General features: G+C 59.2%; 1 protein-coding gene across 1 annotated transcript; it reads right to left on the bottom strand.

Moving 5' to 3' along the window:
- Window positions 1-3,041: 3,041 nt before the first annotated feature.
- Window positions 3,042-9,423, bottom strand: CNN1 (calponin 1). The gene is made up of 7 exons (XM_014865472.3): window positions 9,179-9,423; window positions 7,106-7,227; window positions 4,978-5,044; window positions 4,737-4,874; window positions 4,451-4,561; window positions 3,847-3,993; window positions 3,042-3,766 (listed from the first exon to the last, which is right to left on the bottom strand). Exons 1-7 carry the CDS (start codon window positions 9,239-9,241, stop codon window positions 3,521-3,523), a joined length of 894 nt encoding a protein of 297 aa, XP_014720958.1. The 5' UTR covers window positions 9,242-9,423; the 3' UTR covers window positions 3,042-3,520.
- Window positions 9,424-15,648: the final 6,225 nt, after the last annotated feature.

Here is a 15,648-nt window from a genome sequence, read left to right as displayed (position 1 = left end):
CTCCTGGCTCTGATTTCCTGCGTTCTCGGTCAGCCCCAGAGGCTCAGCAAGAGACGGGGATGGAAGGGGAGATTGAGGCGCTCAGAGGCAGCCGGGCGGCCCATGGAAGTGGGTTTGGGTCAGTCCTTCAAACTGTCCAACGTTTTATCCACTCGACAAGCATTCAGGGTGAAATGGGGGCAGTGCTGGACGCAGGGGACATGGATGAACCCACAAACATCAGGCCAGGCGTTTCTAGTCACAACAAAGAGTGGAGCCCAGCAACCGGGGAGCTGGGGCAGAACGGGGACAAGGGCATGGGGTGGAGCTTCCTGGGGACAGCCTGACAGCAATAACACTCGGGCCACCGTGTGCCAGACACTGCTCCCAGGCTTCCCTGCCCTACCCCCGTGTCCTGACAGCCACCTAGGAAGCAGAGGCCCCAGGTTCTCGGATGAGGAAACTGAGGCCAAAGGGGAGATCACTGACCAAGGTCCGACAGCAGGGGGGCCCTACTTCGCAGCCCCGGGGGCTTACTTCCCCCTGAGTCCAGGGTCCAGGATGAGGGAGCAGCTCGTGGCTGGGGCTCTGGGGAAGCCTTCTCCCTTTGGAGAAAAGTAAGGGTCCACAGCAGGGACCTTGCCTTTGTCCGAGGGTGCGGCTCAGTGCGCATGTGTGGTGCAGTGAGACGTTAACTGGTCTCTGTCCTGCCTCCTGGCAGAGCTCCTCAAACCCTGGCATTTCCTGAGTGATGGTGTCTTTTGTGGTTCATAAGAAGCCCCTTTGATCACACCAAGCATATGCTAATAAGGTGATTTAGGGTGAGGCCCTAGATGGTCTCAGGATGTGGCTGGTCCCCGCGGAAAATGATTACTGAGTGTGAACAGCCATGCCCACCGAGCCCTGGGAGGGACAGGGGCTGCAGCTGAAACTCTGTAGAAAGTTGGACAAGATCTGACGAGCTTCCGGCTTGGGGAGCACGGGGTGGTGCTGGGAGAGGGGCGCCCCTTCCCACACACCGTCCATCTGGCTGTCCCTGAGTTACATCCATTTAGAATCAACCCATCATCTCGTAAGTGAAAGGTATCAGAGTTCTGTGAGCCGCCCTAGCAGATTGATGGAACCCGAGGAGGGGGTCGTGGGTCAGAGGCACAGGTGACAACCTGGACTTGTGATTGGCTTGGGGGGGCAGTCCTGTGGGACTGAGCCCTTAACCTGTGGCATCTGACGGCATCTCCAGGTAGACGGTGTCAGAAGTGAGTTCATTGTTTGGTGGTGGTGGGAAGACACACACCAGAACGTGGCTGATGGTGAGCACCCACCTACAGCATGGTGGCCCCAGAGGCTGTCGTGGGTGACAGAGGCCCTGATGCTCAGCAGCCTGGGGCAGCTCCAGCTCGTCCCCCTGGTCTCAGGAGCCCGGGCAGCAGGTGACCTTGCTTCGGATTCCTTGCCAGTACAGTGGGAAGGATGATGGAACCTTCCTCCCTGGGCTGTGCTGAGAATGGAGGCGCCCAGCCCTGTGCCTGGCGTAGTTTGCGACCCACCCAGGGCAGTGAGGGGCGTGAACAGCAAAGAAGGTGCTGAGCTGGCTGGAAACCCTGGCCACCAGGCCCAGCCACTGGGTCTGGCATGTGCCCCCCGAGGCCCCTCTGCCCTGACATGCCCCTCCCTGGTGCCCCCACCTCTCCCTCCGAGGCTCCAGGTAAGGTCCCCTGGCCCAGTAGGAGCCAGGGGACATGGGCAGAGCAGTGGACAGGCGCCTGGGTGGCGGGGTGCCCTCTGGGGTCCAGCACAAAGGGGGCTCGTCCCTCTGGCATCCAGGGCCCGCCCAGCCCGCTCTCACAGGCCGAGTGCTAATATGGTGCTGTTTTCCCCAGGAGCCAGGGCCCCGGGCCAGGCTTGGGTCCTCCTCAGTATGGCTTCCTGCACTGGCCCTGGGGGAGCAGGACTCGGCTGGTAGCCTGGCCAAGAGCGCCTGGAATCCGTTTACGAGGCCCCAGGGGCTGCGTGCGGCTGTGCGTTCAGGTCTTCTGGTGTGTGTCTCTGTAGGTCCCCACGTTCCAGCCTTGTCCCCTGGCCTGGGGAGGGAAGGGGAGAAGCCTGCTTGCTCTGTGAGCCCCGCACAGCTGCCTCCTCTCCTGGGAACCCTGACAGTGGTGGCTTCCAGGCAGGAGAGCTGGGGCCCACATTCCGGGGAGGACAGAGTCCCCTCTGAAACGTGGGGAGGTTGGAGCCCCATCCACAGACTTCTAGGGTGCTGGGCTGGCAGGCCAGACTCGGGGACCAGCCTTAAGGAGAGGGGAGACAGTGCGCCGGGCCCACAGGGCAGCAGCACCCTGCAGTCAGTAAAGGGCTGTCGCTGTACGCCCACCACAGTGCCCACTCCCCCACTGCCCTGTCCCCTTCAATCTTGCCACAGTCCACTGCAGGGCTAAAGGGTCCCCCCACCCACAGAGGCTCCAGGACCCAGCTTGCTGTCCATTCACATTGGTCAGGGCCAAATGTCATTCCCCTGCCTGAAGGAGTCGTTCCATTTAAGCTTCCGTAAGACCCTGTAACGCTCAGCTGTCCCCATTTTCCTGATGGGATAACAGGCCCAGGAAGGGAAGTGACTTGCCCAAGGTCACCTGGATAGCGAGCAGCGAGACTGATTCACAACCCGCTAGCCCGGGCCATCTCACCACAACCCACAGCCTCCTGGAAAGGGACGTGGGTGCCGAGCGTGTGTGTGTAGACGTAGTGTACGTGTGCGAGGGTGTGTGTTTTTATGTCATGGGTGTGAGTGTGCACTGCCTGTGTGTGAAAGGGGAGGGTGCATGTGCCTAAGGCTGCAGAGAGCGTGTGCATGCCCTTCAAACACAGTGGTGCATGTGTGCAGATTTGGGTGGGAGTGAGTGCCTATCCTGGGTCCAGCGAGTGGCTGTGAGCCCCGAGTGCGTGTCTGGGTGCGTGTGAGTGTGTGTGTGTGTGTGTGAGATGGAGCGTATCTGAGCAGGGATGTTTGCACGTGTGCAAGAGCCACGCAGGCTCCTGGGACAGAGCGGCCCCGGGTCCTCGGATGATTTTACAGCCGTTTATTGTGCTCCAGTGAAATAGAAAAAGAAAGTGCTCGCGTCACAAACGCCGCTGTCACATCCACGTACGCCAGTCGCTGAAACCAAACCGCGTGTGGCCGCTGGGTCTCTGGGCATGCAGTTTGCTCCCACGGCGGGAATGGGGTGGGGGCAGGCCGAGCCTGGGCGCTGGGGGCTTCGCTGGGGGGCTTCTCGTCCTGGGGGACCCACCTGTGGGAGCGTGGGGGGACAGCCGGAGTAGCTTTGCTCAGTGCGTCCTTTGAGTGCTGTTGGGGACACCCGGCTCGATGGTGGGCCCCGCGGCGCTCCAGGGAGGGGGCCCCCTTTCCGCACACAGGCCCCCAGGCTGCTCCCCCCAAACACTACCCCTGGAGGACGCCATGCAGGGGGAGGGGGTGGCGGGGCCGGGCCGGGCCCAGCCCCGAGCAGCAGCCAGCCTCCTGGGGGAGGGCTCAGCCAGGGCCCTAGGCAGAGTTATAGTAGTTGTGCAGGTGGTGGTTGTGAGCCGGCTCGCCCAGCTCCGGGTACTCGGGCGTCAGGCAGTACTTGGGGTCGTAGACCTGGCGCGGCAGCCCGTACACCGTCATGCCCCGCTGTGAGGCCCCCTTGTTGCTGCCCATCTGCAGGCTGACGTTGAGCGTGTCACAGTGCTCCATGCCCAGCCCCGGCTCGAAGATCTGCCGCTTGGTCCCCGGCGCGGTCATGCCCGCCTGCAAAGGGCAACACGGTCAGGCCGCGGGGACAGCCATGGGCACAGGCCCTGCCAGCGCGCCCCACGGCCCCCACACACCTGGCTGGCTCCCTTGTTGGTGCCCATCTGCAGGCTGATGGTGGCCTGGTCCAGGGGCTGGTCAGTCCCCAGCTTGGGGTCATAGAGGTGGCGCCGGGTGCCGTAGGCTGTCATGCCCTGCTGGCTGGCAAACTTGTTGGTGCCCATCTAGGGAGCCAGAAGGAGAACCACCGAAGGTCACGAGATGATGTCCAGGGACCCTTACACAGCCCTCTGTGCACCCTCAGGCTACAGACTGGAAACCAGCCCAGAGAATGTGTGTCACACCCCCAGTAAGTGGCTCCGAGCACCAGGGCCTCACTGCCAGGTTCAAGGCCCAGCCTGGCCACTCGTCACCTGGGCGATCCTCGCAAGTGAGCTAGCTTCTGCACGCCTCGGTTTCCTCATCTGTGTAAAGGGTAGGATGCTGACAGTCCCTCCCCCCGCAGAACTGTTGGAAAATGCTGCGCACAGTGCCTGGCATATCATTCAGTTAATGCCAAATAGCCTGTCCCCCACAGCCCGCGGGGACCAGAGTGCCCTCCCAGCCTCCTCGACCTCCCCCACCTCCTCCCAGCTCAGCATCGAGAGCCAGAGCCAGAGCCAGGAGAGGAAGGGGCAGTACCTGCAGCCCGATGATGTTCCGCCCTTCTCTGAGCTTCTCGGGCTCAAATTTCCGCTCCTGCTTCTCGGCATACTTGACGCCCACGTTCACCTTGTTCCCTTTCGTCTTGGCCTGGGCAGGGCGAGAGGGCAGGGACTGAGGGAGCCTCTGGACCGCGTTGTCCCCTCGGAGACCCCTTGCAGCAGCTGCACTCCCCCTCCCACCCACGCTGGGAGCAGCCACACTGGCATCCACGCCCAGACCACCCACAGCCCCCCTGGCCCCTGCCCACCCTTCCCCCACTCACCATGCTGGCCAGGGCCAGGAGCGTAGACTGCACCTGGGTGTGGTTGGTGTTCTCGAACAGGTCATTGGCCTCGAAGATGTCGTGGGGCTTCACCCCGTACTTGGTGATGGCCTTGATGAAGTTGCCGATGTTCTCCAGCTGGAGGGGAGAAGGCGACGTCAGTGGTGGGAGGGGGAGAGGGAAGATGGAGGGCTGAGGGGCTGAGGGCCAGGCGTTGAGTTAAAAAAGAGCCCGGGCTCACCTGGTGCCAATTCTGGGTCGACTCGTTGACCTTCTTCACAGAGCCCGGCTGCAGTTTATTGATGAACCTACGAGGAGTGGGGGAGGGGAGTGGGAAAGGTGACCCTGCCACCCCCTTCCCAGGCTCAGCCCGGTGGGACCAGGGATCAGGATGACAGACAGGTGACACCCATTGTGCTGTTGCCCACGGGTGTCAGCTCCCGGCTGCAGCCCCGCTGATCCACCCAGACACACAGGCAGGACCCACCGAGCTGGGAAACCAACCCCTGGAGCCAGACTCAGGCCTTGGGTCCCAAAGTCTCTATCCCAGGCGTGCGGGGTCTCCCACATGCCCCCGCGTCACTGGTGACCACAGCTCAGCCTCCTTCTCCCCCTTGGACCTCTGCGCCCTGGAGAGCCTGCAGCTCAGGCCTCAGACTTCTGTGCCGCATTCATGCCCTTGACCTTGTCCAGTCTCTTGACTTTAAATGCCATTGATCCGCCAGTGGCCCCAGCAGCCCAGACCTCCCACTCTCCAGCCAGCTCCCTCCAAGTGTGTCTCAGATCCAGCGCACCCCACCCCGCCCACAGAGCCCCCCCCATCCCCCGGCTCAGGAAACCCACGGGCCTTCCAGGTGCTCAGGGCAAGTTCTCAGACTGGCTCCTGATGCTCCCCTCCCTTTCTCGCACCCCCACACCCAGTCCCTCAGCGAGTCCTCTGGCTCTGCCTCCTGAAGACTTCCAGAAGCCCACGGCTGGCTCCTCGCCATCTCCAGCCTGCTCTGAGCCCCCAGCGGCTCTCTCCTGGGCTCTCGCAGTGGGCTCCCTGGGGGTTCCCGGCTTCCGTCTCGTCCTCTACAAACGCTTCTTCATCTTGCAGCTAAAATGGCCTTTCAAAGCAACTCAAGTAACTTTGTGGTTCAAACTCTCGCATGGTTTCCCATTGGGTTCAGAATAAAATCCTAGTCCTTAGCATGATTAAAAGGCCCCCAGCTAACTCCCCCCATGGCCCCTAACTTGGTGCCAGCACACTAGCCTCCTTACTGTCCCTTGAATATGCCAGGCACGCGCCCACCTCAGGGCCTTTGCATGGCTGTCCCCTGTGCCTGGTCCACTCTTCCCTCTGATGCCCTCCTGGCTCTCTCCCCCACTTCATCCAAGATTCTGCCCAAATGTTACCTCCAGACCATTTTGTACAAGCAGCCACCCTTCTCCCCACCCGGCCCTCCCATCCTTCCCAGCTTGATTCTTCTCCATGGCACTTCCCGCTGCAGGCAAGTGTGTGACCGTCTCATCAATTATCTGATCCATCCGCCCACGAGGACTAAAGCCGTGTGTGGGCTCCGAGTCAGTCTGTTTTGGTCACTGTCCCCAGTGCCCACCCCTGGCACACCACAGGAGCTGCGTCAGTGCTTGTTGCATGAAGGACTGAGCGAGCGGGGGCTCTGTGCTCTTCAAGGCCTGGGCGGCGCTGTCTGAGCTGGGGCACCAGGACGTCCCCTGCTCCTTGTTCCCAGGGGCTGTGGCAGAATAAGATATCCCCGCTCTCCCTCCAGCTGTCCAGCACCTAGCTGTTGGCCAGGCCCCACCTGCCTTCGGGAGGCTTCCCAGGGCACACTGCGGCCCGCAGGTCACCTTGCCCTGGGTCAGACTCAGATGCAGACGGGACTCCGGCTGGAGCTGCAGTGAGTCTGGAATCGGGGCTTCCGAGCTGTGAGGGTTTGCTCTCCTCCGTGGTTTAAGTTCTGAGAGGACTGGAAAGTCGGGACCTGCTTCAATGTCCACAGCACAGCCCTCACGTCACCAAGCCAGCGACAGCCAGCCACTGTCACCTGTGGCTTTGTAGCCGTGACCTCTCTTTCTCTTGACCCTGGAGGCCACAAATGGGCCTGTCCTGTCTACATGGTGGTTCAGACTCTGGATCTGGAGTCATTTCACGGGACTTTGGGCAATGTGTTTTACCTAGCTGGGCCTCAGTTTTCGTTCCTGTGAAATGGGCACAATGCTTATTTGCCGCCCCAGAGGACTGTTTCGAGGTCTCAGAGATAAAGTGCCCAACCCAGCTCCGAGCTCCTGGTCGTTGGAGGGGTTGAGGGGGTAGAGCTGAGACCCAGGTTGGGGGGCAGCCCAGGGCAGTCTGCCCCACTCACTCGCAAAGAATGATGCCATCTTTGAGGCCGTCCATGAAGTTGTTGCCGATGCGGCGTCCTGTCACCCCCTCGATCCACTCTCGAAGCTCCTGCTCCCGCTGATGGTCATACTTCTGGGCCAGCTGAGGGGGAGGGGGGCACAGAGAGGGTGGTGAGGCTGCAGTGGGGAACAGCTTGGCTCCCCGGGCCCAATCTGAGGCTCCCTGGGCCTGATCCTTGTCCCTTCCCAACTAAGGCAATTCTGCCCCAGCGTCCACAGGGGGTGGGGGGGGCAGAGGGCCAGGGCTGAGGTGGCACCTGCCCAGGGGGCCATTCCGGGCATTCTGAGGTTTGGCACCAGAGAATGAGGACACGGGGGGTGGAGAGTGAGAGCCTCAGAGCTGGGAGGTGGTGCCTGGCCTCCTGGTTCCCCCTCCAGGCCAAACTTGGGGCTCAGCTTGGCCTGGCCCTGCCCCCCTCCCCCCCCTTGCAGGACAGCCAGGCGCCTCAGGCAGGGGAGGAGATCTAAGGAGGTGCCCCGAATGTCGCCTTGCAGGGGACTGCTCTGTCTTGCATCTCTGTCTGTCTCAGTGTCTCTCCAGGTCCTCATCTCCGGGGCTCCAGCTCCAGCTGGGGGTGGGGGCTTGTCCTTGTCTGACTCCTGGACCGTGTGCATCTGCATTTCTCCATCTGCCTCCCCCACCCCACCCCAGCTCTGTCTGTCTTTCCTTGGCCCTGTCTTCCGTCCCCATTTCTGCACGTCCGGCTGGGGGTGGGGCTCAGGGCTCTCCATCTCTGCCTCCGTAGGTCTCCATCTGTGTCCGACTCCAGGTCCTCTGCCTCTGGTGGGGGTGGGGCCCGTGTGTCCCCCCTCTCGGCCTCTCCATCCCTGTCTCAGCCTTATCTGGCTCCTGGCTCGCCCTCCCCCATCCGTCTCTCTCCTGTCACAGGCTCCCAGAATCTGTCTGCGTCTCTCCCCTCTTCCCCCTCCCCACTTTGCCCCTCTCCCTTTCTCCAGAACACTCCCCCCAAGCCCAGACAGGCTCCCAGCCCCTGGGGGACCCGGCTGCCCCTTCTCCAGGGGAGGGAGAGGTGGGAGGGGGCGGCCCCCTCACCTGGCCCCGGCCCTGCCGCCCCCCTCCCGACCAGCCCGGCTTTATAAAGCAAACCGGCCCTTATATAGCGCGGCCCCGCGGGCCGGGCTCCCCGAGGCCGCCTTATATGGCGCGGCGGCTCCGCTCGGCTCTGGGGCCGGCGCTGGGGGGGAAGGGGGGGCGGCGCTGCGATCTGTCTCCGGGCCCGAGCAGCCGCCCCCCACCTGCCCCCTCCACCAGCTCCGAGGAGCCCCCGACTCAGCTTCTCATCCCAGCTCCCCACCTCCTCGCTGTGGGACCCTGGGAAAAGCCACCCTGCGCCTCAGCGTTCCCCTCTGTCAAATGGGGCTGGCGCTCCTCCCCTGGTCCCGCTCATGGGAGCGTTCCGGTGGCTTGGGGACTTCAAGTTGGCTGTCCTGGAGAAGCTGACCCGTTTCTGGTGCAGGGGGGAGAGTCCAGGGTCCCGCTCTGCCCCTCCCTTATGTGGGACCCTCGCTACTTGCCTCCCCTCTCTGAACCTCAGTTTACCCATCCTCAGCATGGAGGTGGAGTCCCTGTGTCTTCCCAGCTCCAAAGTTAGGAGAGCCCTGTCAAATCCGGCTCTCTGCCCCCCCCCCCCCCCCCCGCAACTGTCTCCCTCTCCCTTCGCGATCTCCCACACTTTCTGAGCCTCACCTCCAGGAGCCCCAGCTCTCCAGCGCTCTCCAATTTCTTTGTCAGGCTTGGGGGAGGGGTTCAAGTCCCTCTCCAGCCCCCAAGGAACACAAAGGGTTAAAGGGGCTGGTCAAGTGGACCGACCATCTCAGTTTACCTGTGGCTGCCTCGCGCCACGGCATTTCACTCCCCAACAGTAGCTGAGGGCTCTGGGATGCTCACAGGGGGAGGAAGGCAGCCCCGGCCCCATCCTCGTCCCTCTTCCCTCTCAGGTTCCAAGCCACATGGGACAGGCAGGAGGGGGTCCAGGGAAGCCCCAGAGCAGGGCATGTGGCCCCAGCCCTACCTTGTTCTTGACCTCCGCGGACAGCCCGTAGGCGGGACCTCGGTTGAAGTGGGCAGAGGACATGCCGGCCTGTGGTGGGCAGCGGTGGCGGGGGCGCTGAGGACCTGGGCAGCGGCTGGGGCTCCGTCTGCACCCTCTTCCCTCCTCACAAGTTTTTGAAGCTCCGGAGGCGGCCCGGGCCTCTTCCAAGGCGGTCCCATTGGCCGCAGGGGCCTGCCAGGGGGCGGGGCGCCCCCCCCCCCGCGCGGCCACCCCCACCTCTGATGTCAGGCCCTTGGTATTGGGAGCTGATTGTGTCATTGTTTCCACCTAGGGGGGCGGCCTGGGTTATTCTTTTTGGGGGGGGGGTCTTGGCCAGACAGAGAGCAACCTTTCCCCACGTGCCCCCACCCCCCGCTGTTCACTGGGCCTCTGGCAGGGTCTCCACGTCTCGATGTCTCTCTCTGAGGCCATCTCTCCGTATCTCTGAGGTCATCTCTCTCCAGGCTTGCCGCAGGACCGCCACCCATGGTAGACTGGCCAGCACCTCTGTAGGTCTAACCCCAGACACCAACAGTCCCTTCCCCTCTCTGAGCCTCGGCTGGCACATCTGTAAAATGGACTCGTGATGCTGCCTGCCTCCTGGGGGTGTCACGAGGGTCAGAAGAAATAAGGCCTCCGACATGCCCAGTGCCTGGCACAGAGAAGGGCGCAGGAAATAGCAGTATTGCGGCTGAGAATCTGGCACCCACTTCTGTCCCCTCCAGCCCGTCCTAAGGACCTGGGGGAGCAGAGATGCTGCATCTCGCCCTCTCTGTCCACCTGTGGGTTGCCTGAGTTACCATGTGACTGTGTTAGCAGGTTCCAGGCCGTGGACACCCCCATTTGTCCCTGTCCCAGCCAGGCTGGCTTGGAGGGAACACCTGAGCAGCCCCACCAGGCCAGATCTCACCCTGGAGCACAGGGCGGATGCCATGCCCAAGTCACGTGCATACGGCATTAGCGATGCTTGGATGGCATGGCAGCAACCTGCCACACACTCATAGGTTAAGGACCTGCAGTTTGCGGGCCACGTGCGAAGGGCACAGCTATGATATGCTAATATGACAGCAGCCCCATGTCGGGCCCCGATCCGGGCACTACATGTATCAACCCAGTCTTCACAACACCCTCCGAGGTGGACGCAGTTAATATGCACTTTACAGATGGGGAAACTGAGGCACAGGGCTGTGGATTACTTTCCCAGTGCCACACAGCTTGCCAGCGGCAGAGCAGAATTGGCACCCAGGCCCCTGCCCCTAATGCTCTGAGGCTAAGGCAGGGTTTCTTGCCCCTGGCGCTGCTGACGTCAGGGCTGGATAATTCTTCGTGGTGGGGGTGGGGGGCGCTGTCGTCGGCGTTGTAGGCCTTTGAGCAGCATCCTCAGCCTCTACCTAGTCTTGACAAACGGAAATATCACCAGACATTGCAAAGGGTTCCTGTGGGCGGGGGGTGGGGTGCGAAGGAGGGCAGATCGTCCCCATTTGAGAACAAGGCAACTTAGGACAAGTTGATGGTGTGAAACGATATGCTGAAGATACACTAAAATACATAAAATGAGCCAACAGTTGGCTCCTGCTACGTACTAAGCGCTTTGGCTCTGTTAACTCATTCCTCACAACCGCCTTATGAAGTGGGGTCGAGATGAGGCACTGAGAGGCGAAGCCGGTTGCCCAGAGTCACACAGCACGCCGGTGCCGGAACGAGGATTCGAACGCGCGGACTCCGTCTCCGGTCCGCGCCCAGCGGCCTCGGCCGCCCAAGGTCGCGACTGCGCATGCGAGGACCGGCGCCTCGGCCCAGCTCGCGGCCGGCGCCCCCTGGCGGCCGGGAGGGGCGGGGCCTGGCGGGACCCGGCGGCGGTGACGTCACGCGCTGACTCACTCGCCCCGCCCCCGGCGCGGCCGCCTGGCCATTTATAGCATCCGCGCGGGCTCTGAAGTCACGGCCCAGGCACGACGGGGGCGGGGGGGCAGTCGGCGCGCCCCCATCGGGGCAGCCCGGGGTCTCCCTGGAGGGCAGCCCTCTCTGATGTGTGACTCTGCATCTCTGGCTCTGTTTCTAGGTCGTTCTCTGTCCGTGCCTCGGCGTCGCCTAGACTTTGTCTCTCTCTGTGTCTCTGAATCTGCGTGTCTCACTGTCTCTCTTTGTCCCCAGGTTTCCTCTCTTCGTTATCTCTCCATCTCTGTGTCTCTGTTTCTGGTCCACGTCTCTGGGTCACCATTTTTCTCTCTCGCTGTCTCTGTATTGTCTCCGCCTCTCTCTGTGTCCCTGTCTGGCAGATGGGGGTAGAGGCGGAGAGAGGGGGCTGATGCCATCGAGGGCCCAACCCCAGGGGACTCCCCCATCTCTGGCTGCCTGGTGTGCAGTCCCCTCCTCAGCTCCTGTCTGGCTTTTCCCAGGCTCCAGCCCGTCGGTGCCTCAGTTTCCCATCTAAAGGAAAGGGTGGGAGCTTGTAAGGAACGGAGATTCCTGGAGAGTCCAGGACTGATGGTCATGAAAGGAAAACCCAGCCTCTCCTCAACCTTGGGAGACCCCTAAAACCTTACTGAGTCTCCTAACACACCCACAGACACATACAATTCTGTACCGGTGTGTCCCCGTGAGACAGTCCCGGCCCCGTCCGCCACCGCACCTGCCTGTTTTGGCAGCCCTGCCTGGCCAGCCCCCTCCTCACCTAGCTTTTGCCTCCGGAAAACAGGCAGAGACTTGTTCATAAAGCTTTCAAAGTTGTTTCTGGAAGGCTCTCTCCATGCCAGGCACTGTGCCAGGCACAATCTCATTTAATCCTCACTACAACTCTCGGGGGGGCGGAAACTCGTAGGCCCATTTTATAGATAAGGAAACAAGTTTCAGAGAGGGACACTCTCCCAGGGTGACGCTGCTCCAGCTGCTTCCAGATCCTTCCACATGTTTCATGAGTGCTCAAGCAAGCTCCTACCTCAGGACCTTTGCACTGGCAGTCCCTTCTGCCAGGACACATTTCTGAAAGATGCCTGTCTGGCCTCTCCCTCACTTCCTCTGTTCAAATAACAGCACCCCCCACCCCAGACTGTGGGAGGATGGGCATGAGGGAGCTATTCACTTAAGAGTTCGCACCTGACAATGGGTCTGTCTACCTCCATGAAAACTTTCATTTTAGAAAGCCCCCACTGCTCTCTATCTCCTTTCCCTTTCTTTTCCTTATCGTCTCCTTTTTGCCTATTATCTGTGTCATCCTTCAAGAACAGAAACTCCACGGGGGCAGGGCTTAGCCTGTCTGGGTCACTGCTCTATCGCCACTGCCCAGTACAGTGCCTGCACACAGCAGGCACTCACAAAGTGCTGAGAAGTGGAATTAAAGTGGGTAATCCAGGACTCGAACCCACATCTGTCTGAAATGTTGGCGCTTAACCATGTGCAAAGGAAGCACATTATTTCCCAGCCCCTCCTGGACTGAGGAATGTTGAGCTGGGGTTCCCCCTTGCATTTCCATCCCCACCCTCCCCAGAGGACCAACTGGAGTTCGGAGAGGGCACTGGGTCATGGGCTGTGGCTGGGGTTATTCCAGGCCATTCCACAGCTGCCCACTCCCTTGTCTGGCCTTGAGCTTTGCAAGGAGGTGTCTTATAGGAAAAACATCTGGTTGAACAAGAGAGCTTTTGAAAAAAGTGGACAGATGGGCAAAAATCAGAACACCTGACAACACAGTGTTGTGGGAGCACTGTCGATGGGCGTGGGCAATTTGTCCACAGCTTTTGAAACGACAAGCGTCCCTACCTTTTCTTAATTTTGTGTGTTAACTTGATTGGGCCACGGGGTGCCCCGATATTTGGTCAATTATTCTGGGTGTGTCTGCGAGGGTGTTTTTGAATGAGATTAACGTTTAGTGGGTAGACTGAGTAAAACAGATTGCCCTCCCCAGTGTGGGTGGGTCTCATTCAATCAGTTGAAGGCCTGAAGAGAACAGAAAGGCTGATGCTCCCTGGAGTAAGAGGGAATTCCTGCCTGCGTGACCGCCCGGAGCTGGGACATCAGTCTTTTCCTGCCTTCAGCCTGGAACTGAAACAACAGCTGTGCCTGGGTCTCCAGCCTGCCAGCTCTTGGATGGGAACTTACACCATTGGCTCTTCCTGGTTCTCAGGCCTTTGGACTCCAACTGGAACGACATCAGCTGCCCTCCTGGGTCTCCAACTTGCCAACTATAGGTCCTGGACTTCTCAGCCTCCATAATCCCGTGAGCCAGTTCCTTACAATAAATTAATCTCTGTCTTTGTCTCTCTCTATATGTATTCTATTGGTTCCATTTCTCTGGAGAACCCTATCTATCTAATACATCTTCTGAATCAGCAAATCTCTTTTTTAGAATATTCCTAAGAAGTACAAGCGTAAGTCTGGAGAATGACATGTACAAGAATATTGATTGCAGTGGCCATTTAATAACAAGTCACCTGTAGATCCATCAACAGTAACACGTGAGATAGACAAGGATAAAGGCAGAATATGCCACACTTCGTTTCAATTAAAGAAAGGCACTTCAGTGCTGTGGTTGAGAGCAGGGTCTCTGGGTCCATATTCTGTAAGAATATGCCATGGTGCTTCCTGGCTCTGTGACCTGGGACAGGTGTCTTAACCTCTCTGTGCCTCAGTTTCTTCCTCTGGGAAAATGGGCATATTAATAGTGCCTGCTTCTCAGGTTTCTCTGTTTTTAACTTTTCATTTTGAGATACTTTAGACTTACAGAAAATTTGCAAAAATAGCACAGAATTCCCATATGCCCTTCACCCTGCTGCCCCTACTGAAAACATCTTACGTAACTGTAGTACATTTATCAAAAGTAAGAAATCAACCTGGGGACACTACTATTAATAAACTACAGACTGGATCTGGATTTCTCCAGCTTTTCTACTCGTGCCTTTTTCTGTCGCAGGGCCCAGTCCAAGATTTCTAGCTGCATCTAGCTGACGTAGCTCTTTAGTTGACATAGCTCCTTAGTTGACATAGCTCCTTACTCCTCCAGTCTGTGACAGCCCCTCAGTCTTTCATGACCTTGACGTTTTTGAAGAGTACTGGTTGGTAATTTTGTCCACTGTCTCTCAGTTTGGTTTGTTTTGGTTAGACTGAGGTTTTCCCGTCCCTGGGAAGGATACCAGAAAGATGACGTGCCCTTCTCATACCAGGGGCTTATGACGTCACTGTGATGGCACTATGACTCATTGCTGGTGATGTTAACCTTGGTCCCTTGGTTGAGGTGGTATCTGCCAGTGTCCTCCACTGTGCAGCTGCTCTTTTTCCTAGGGTTGTTTGGAGGACTACAGGTAAAAATTCTACACTGGGGCTTCACACATACTTTTGTGTTCTGTTAAACAAACAAAAAACATGTAAATGCCTGTGTTTGTAACCACTACTTCTGGAAGGATAAATCAGAAAATAGGAGCTGTGACTGTCCCCAAGAGGGGATACTGGGGACGCTGAAGGTGGCAGGCAGGTCAGGGACCCCCACCACCGCCCACACACGCCCTAGCTGAGCAGCGCGAAATGCGCCTGCGCATAGCTAGGCACGCCCGGCAGGGGGCAGTAGTGCGCCCAGCCGCTGCCCTCGCTGCTGTCAATGTGCGAGAGGGGGGGTGCGCACGCCTTCCTGGACCGGCAGTTGATTGGCTGCGGCGCCTCTCAGATCGGCCAATCACAGGGATCTTGAGGAGGCAAATGTGCTGCGGCTGCGCAGAGCCGTTGAGGCGTCCTAAGGGTAGCCGCGTGTATCCTTCTATACCCATGCCGGCGTCCTGCGTCGTGGATGCCAAAGGCTGCAGAAAAGACTTTATGGACGTGAATAACCATCCTCGCCTGGAGCCTCTGCTATGCCAAGCACCTGTTTTATGTTCTAATCCACTTAGGTTATTAACAGCCTAAAACTGGGGCTTTCTGGGGGAGCCCATGAACCCCCCTCTTCCACTGTGACCTAATGTCTTATCACATTACCCTCACTTCATCCCACTCCAGCCACACAGGGCCTTTTAGTTCGCTCCTTGTGTCCAGAGTGTTCCCCAAACTTCCAGATGATTCACTCACCTGTTCTACACAAATGTCACCTACTCTGCCAGGCCTTCCCTGAACAGCCGACTTCAAACTGCAAAGCCCTCTTGTACCTTCTCCCTTTCTCTGCTTCACTTCTCTATCACTTAGCTTTTTTTGTTGTTGTTTTAGATTGGCACCTGAGCTAATATCTGTTGCCAATCTTTTTTTTCTTCTTCTTCCTCTTCTTCCCAAAGCCCCTCAGTACATAGTTTTATATTCTAGTTGTGAGTGTCTCTAGTTGTGGCATGTGGGACGCCGCCTCAGCATGGCCTGATGAGCGGTATCATGTCCGCTCCTGGGATCCGAACCAGCAAAAACCCTGGGCCGCCCAAGCGGAGCGCTCGAACTTAATCACTCGGCCGTGGGCCGGGCCCCACTTACCTTTTTTGAAGTAG

The sequence above is a fragment of the Equus asinus genome, chromosome 20, assembly GCF_041296235.1.
Source record: "Equus asinus isolate D_3611 breed Donkey chromosome 20, EquAss-T2T_v2, whole genome shotgun sequence".
Taxonomy (NCBI): Eukaryota; Metazoa; Chordata; class Mammalia; order Perissodactyla; family Equidae; genus Equus; species Equus asinus.
The sequence above is the reverse complement of the archived record's forward strand: the minus strand, read 5'-3'. Positions and strand labels throughout refer to the sequence as shown.

Coding starts and splice junctions, on each gene's coding strand:
- CNN1 (XM_014865472.3), bottom strand. CDS start 9,241: ATGTCCTCTGCCCACTTCAACCGAGGTCCCGCCTACGGGCTGTCCGCG. Junction 7,228..9,178: donor CCGCGGAGGTCAAGAACAAG/GTAGGGCTGGGG, acceptor CCTCCCCCTCAG/CTGGCCCAGAAGTATGACCA. Junction 5,045..7,105: donor GATGGCATCATTCTTTGCGA/GTGAGTGGGGCA, acceptor CACTCCTCGTAG/GTTCATCAATAAACTGCAGC.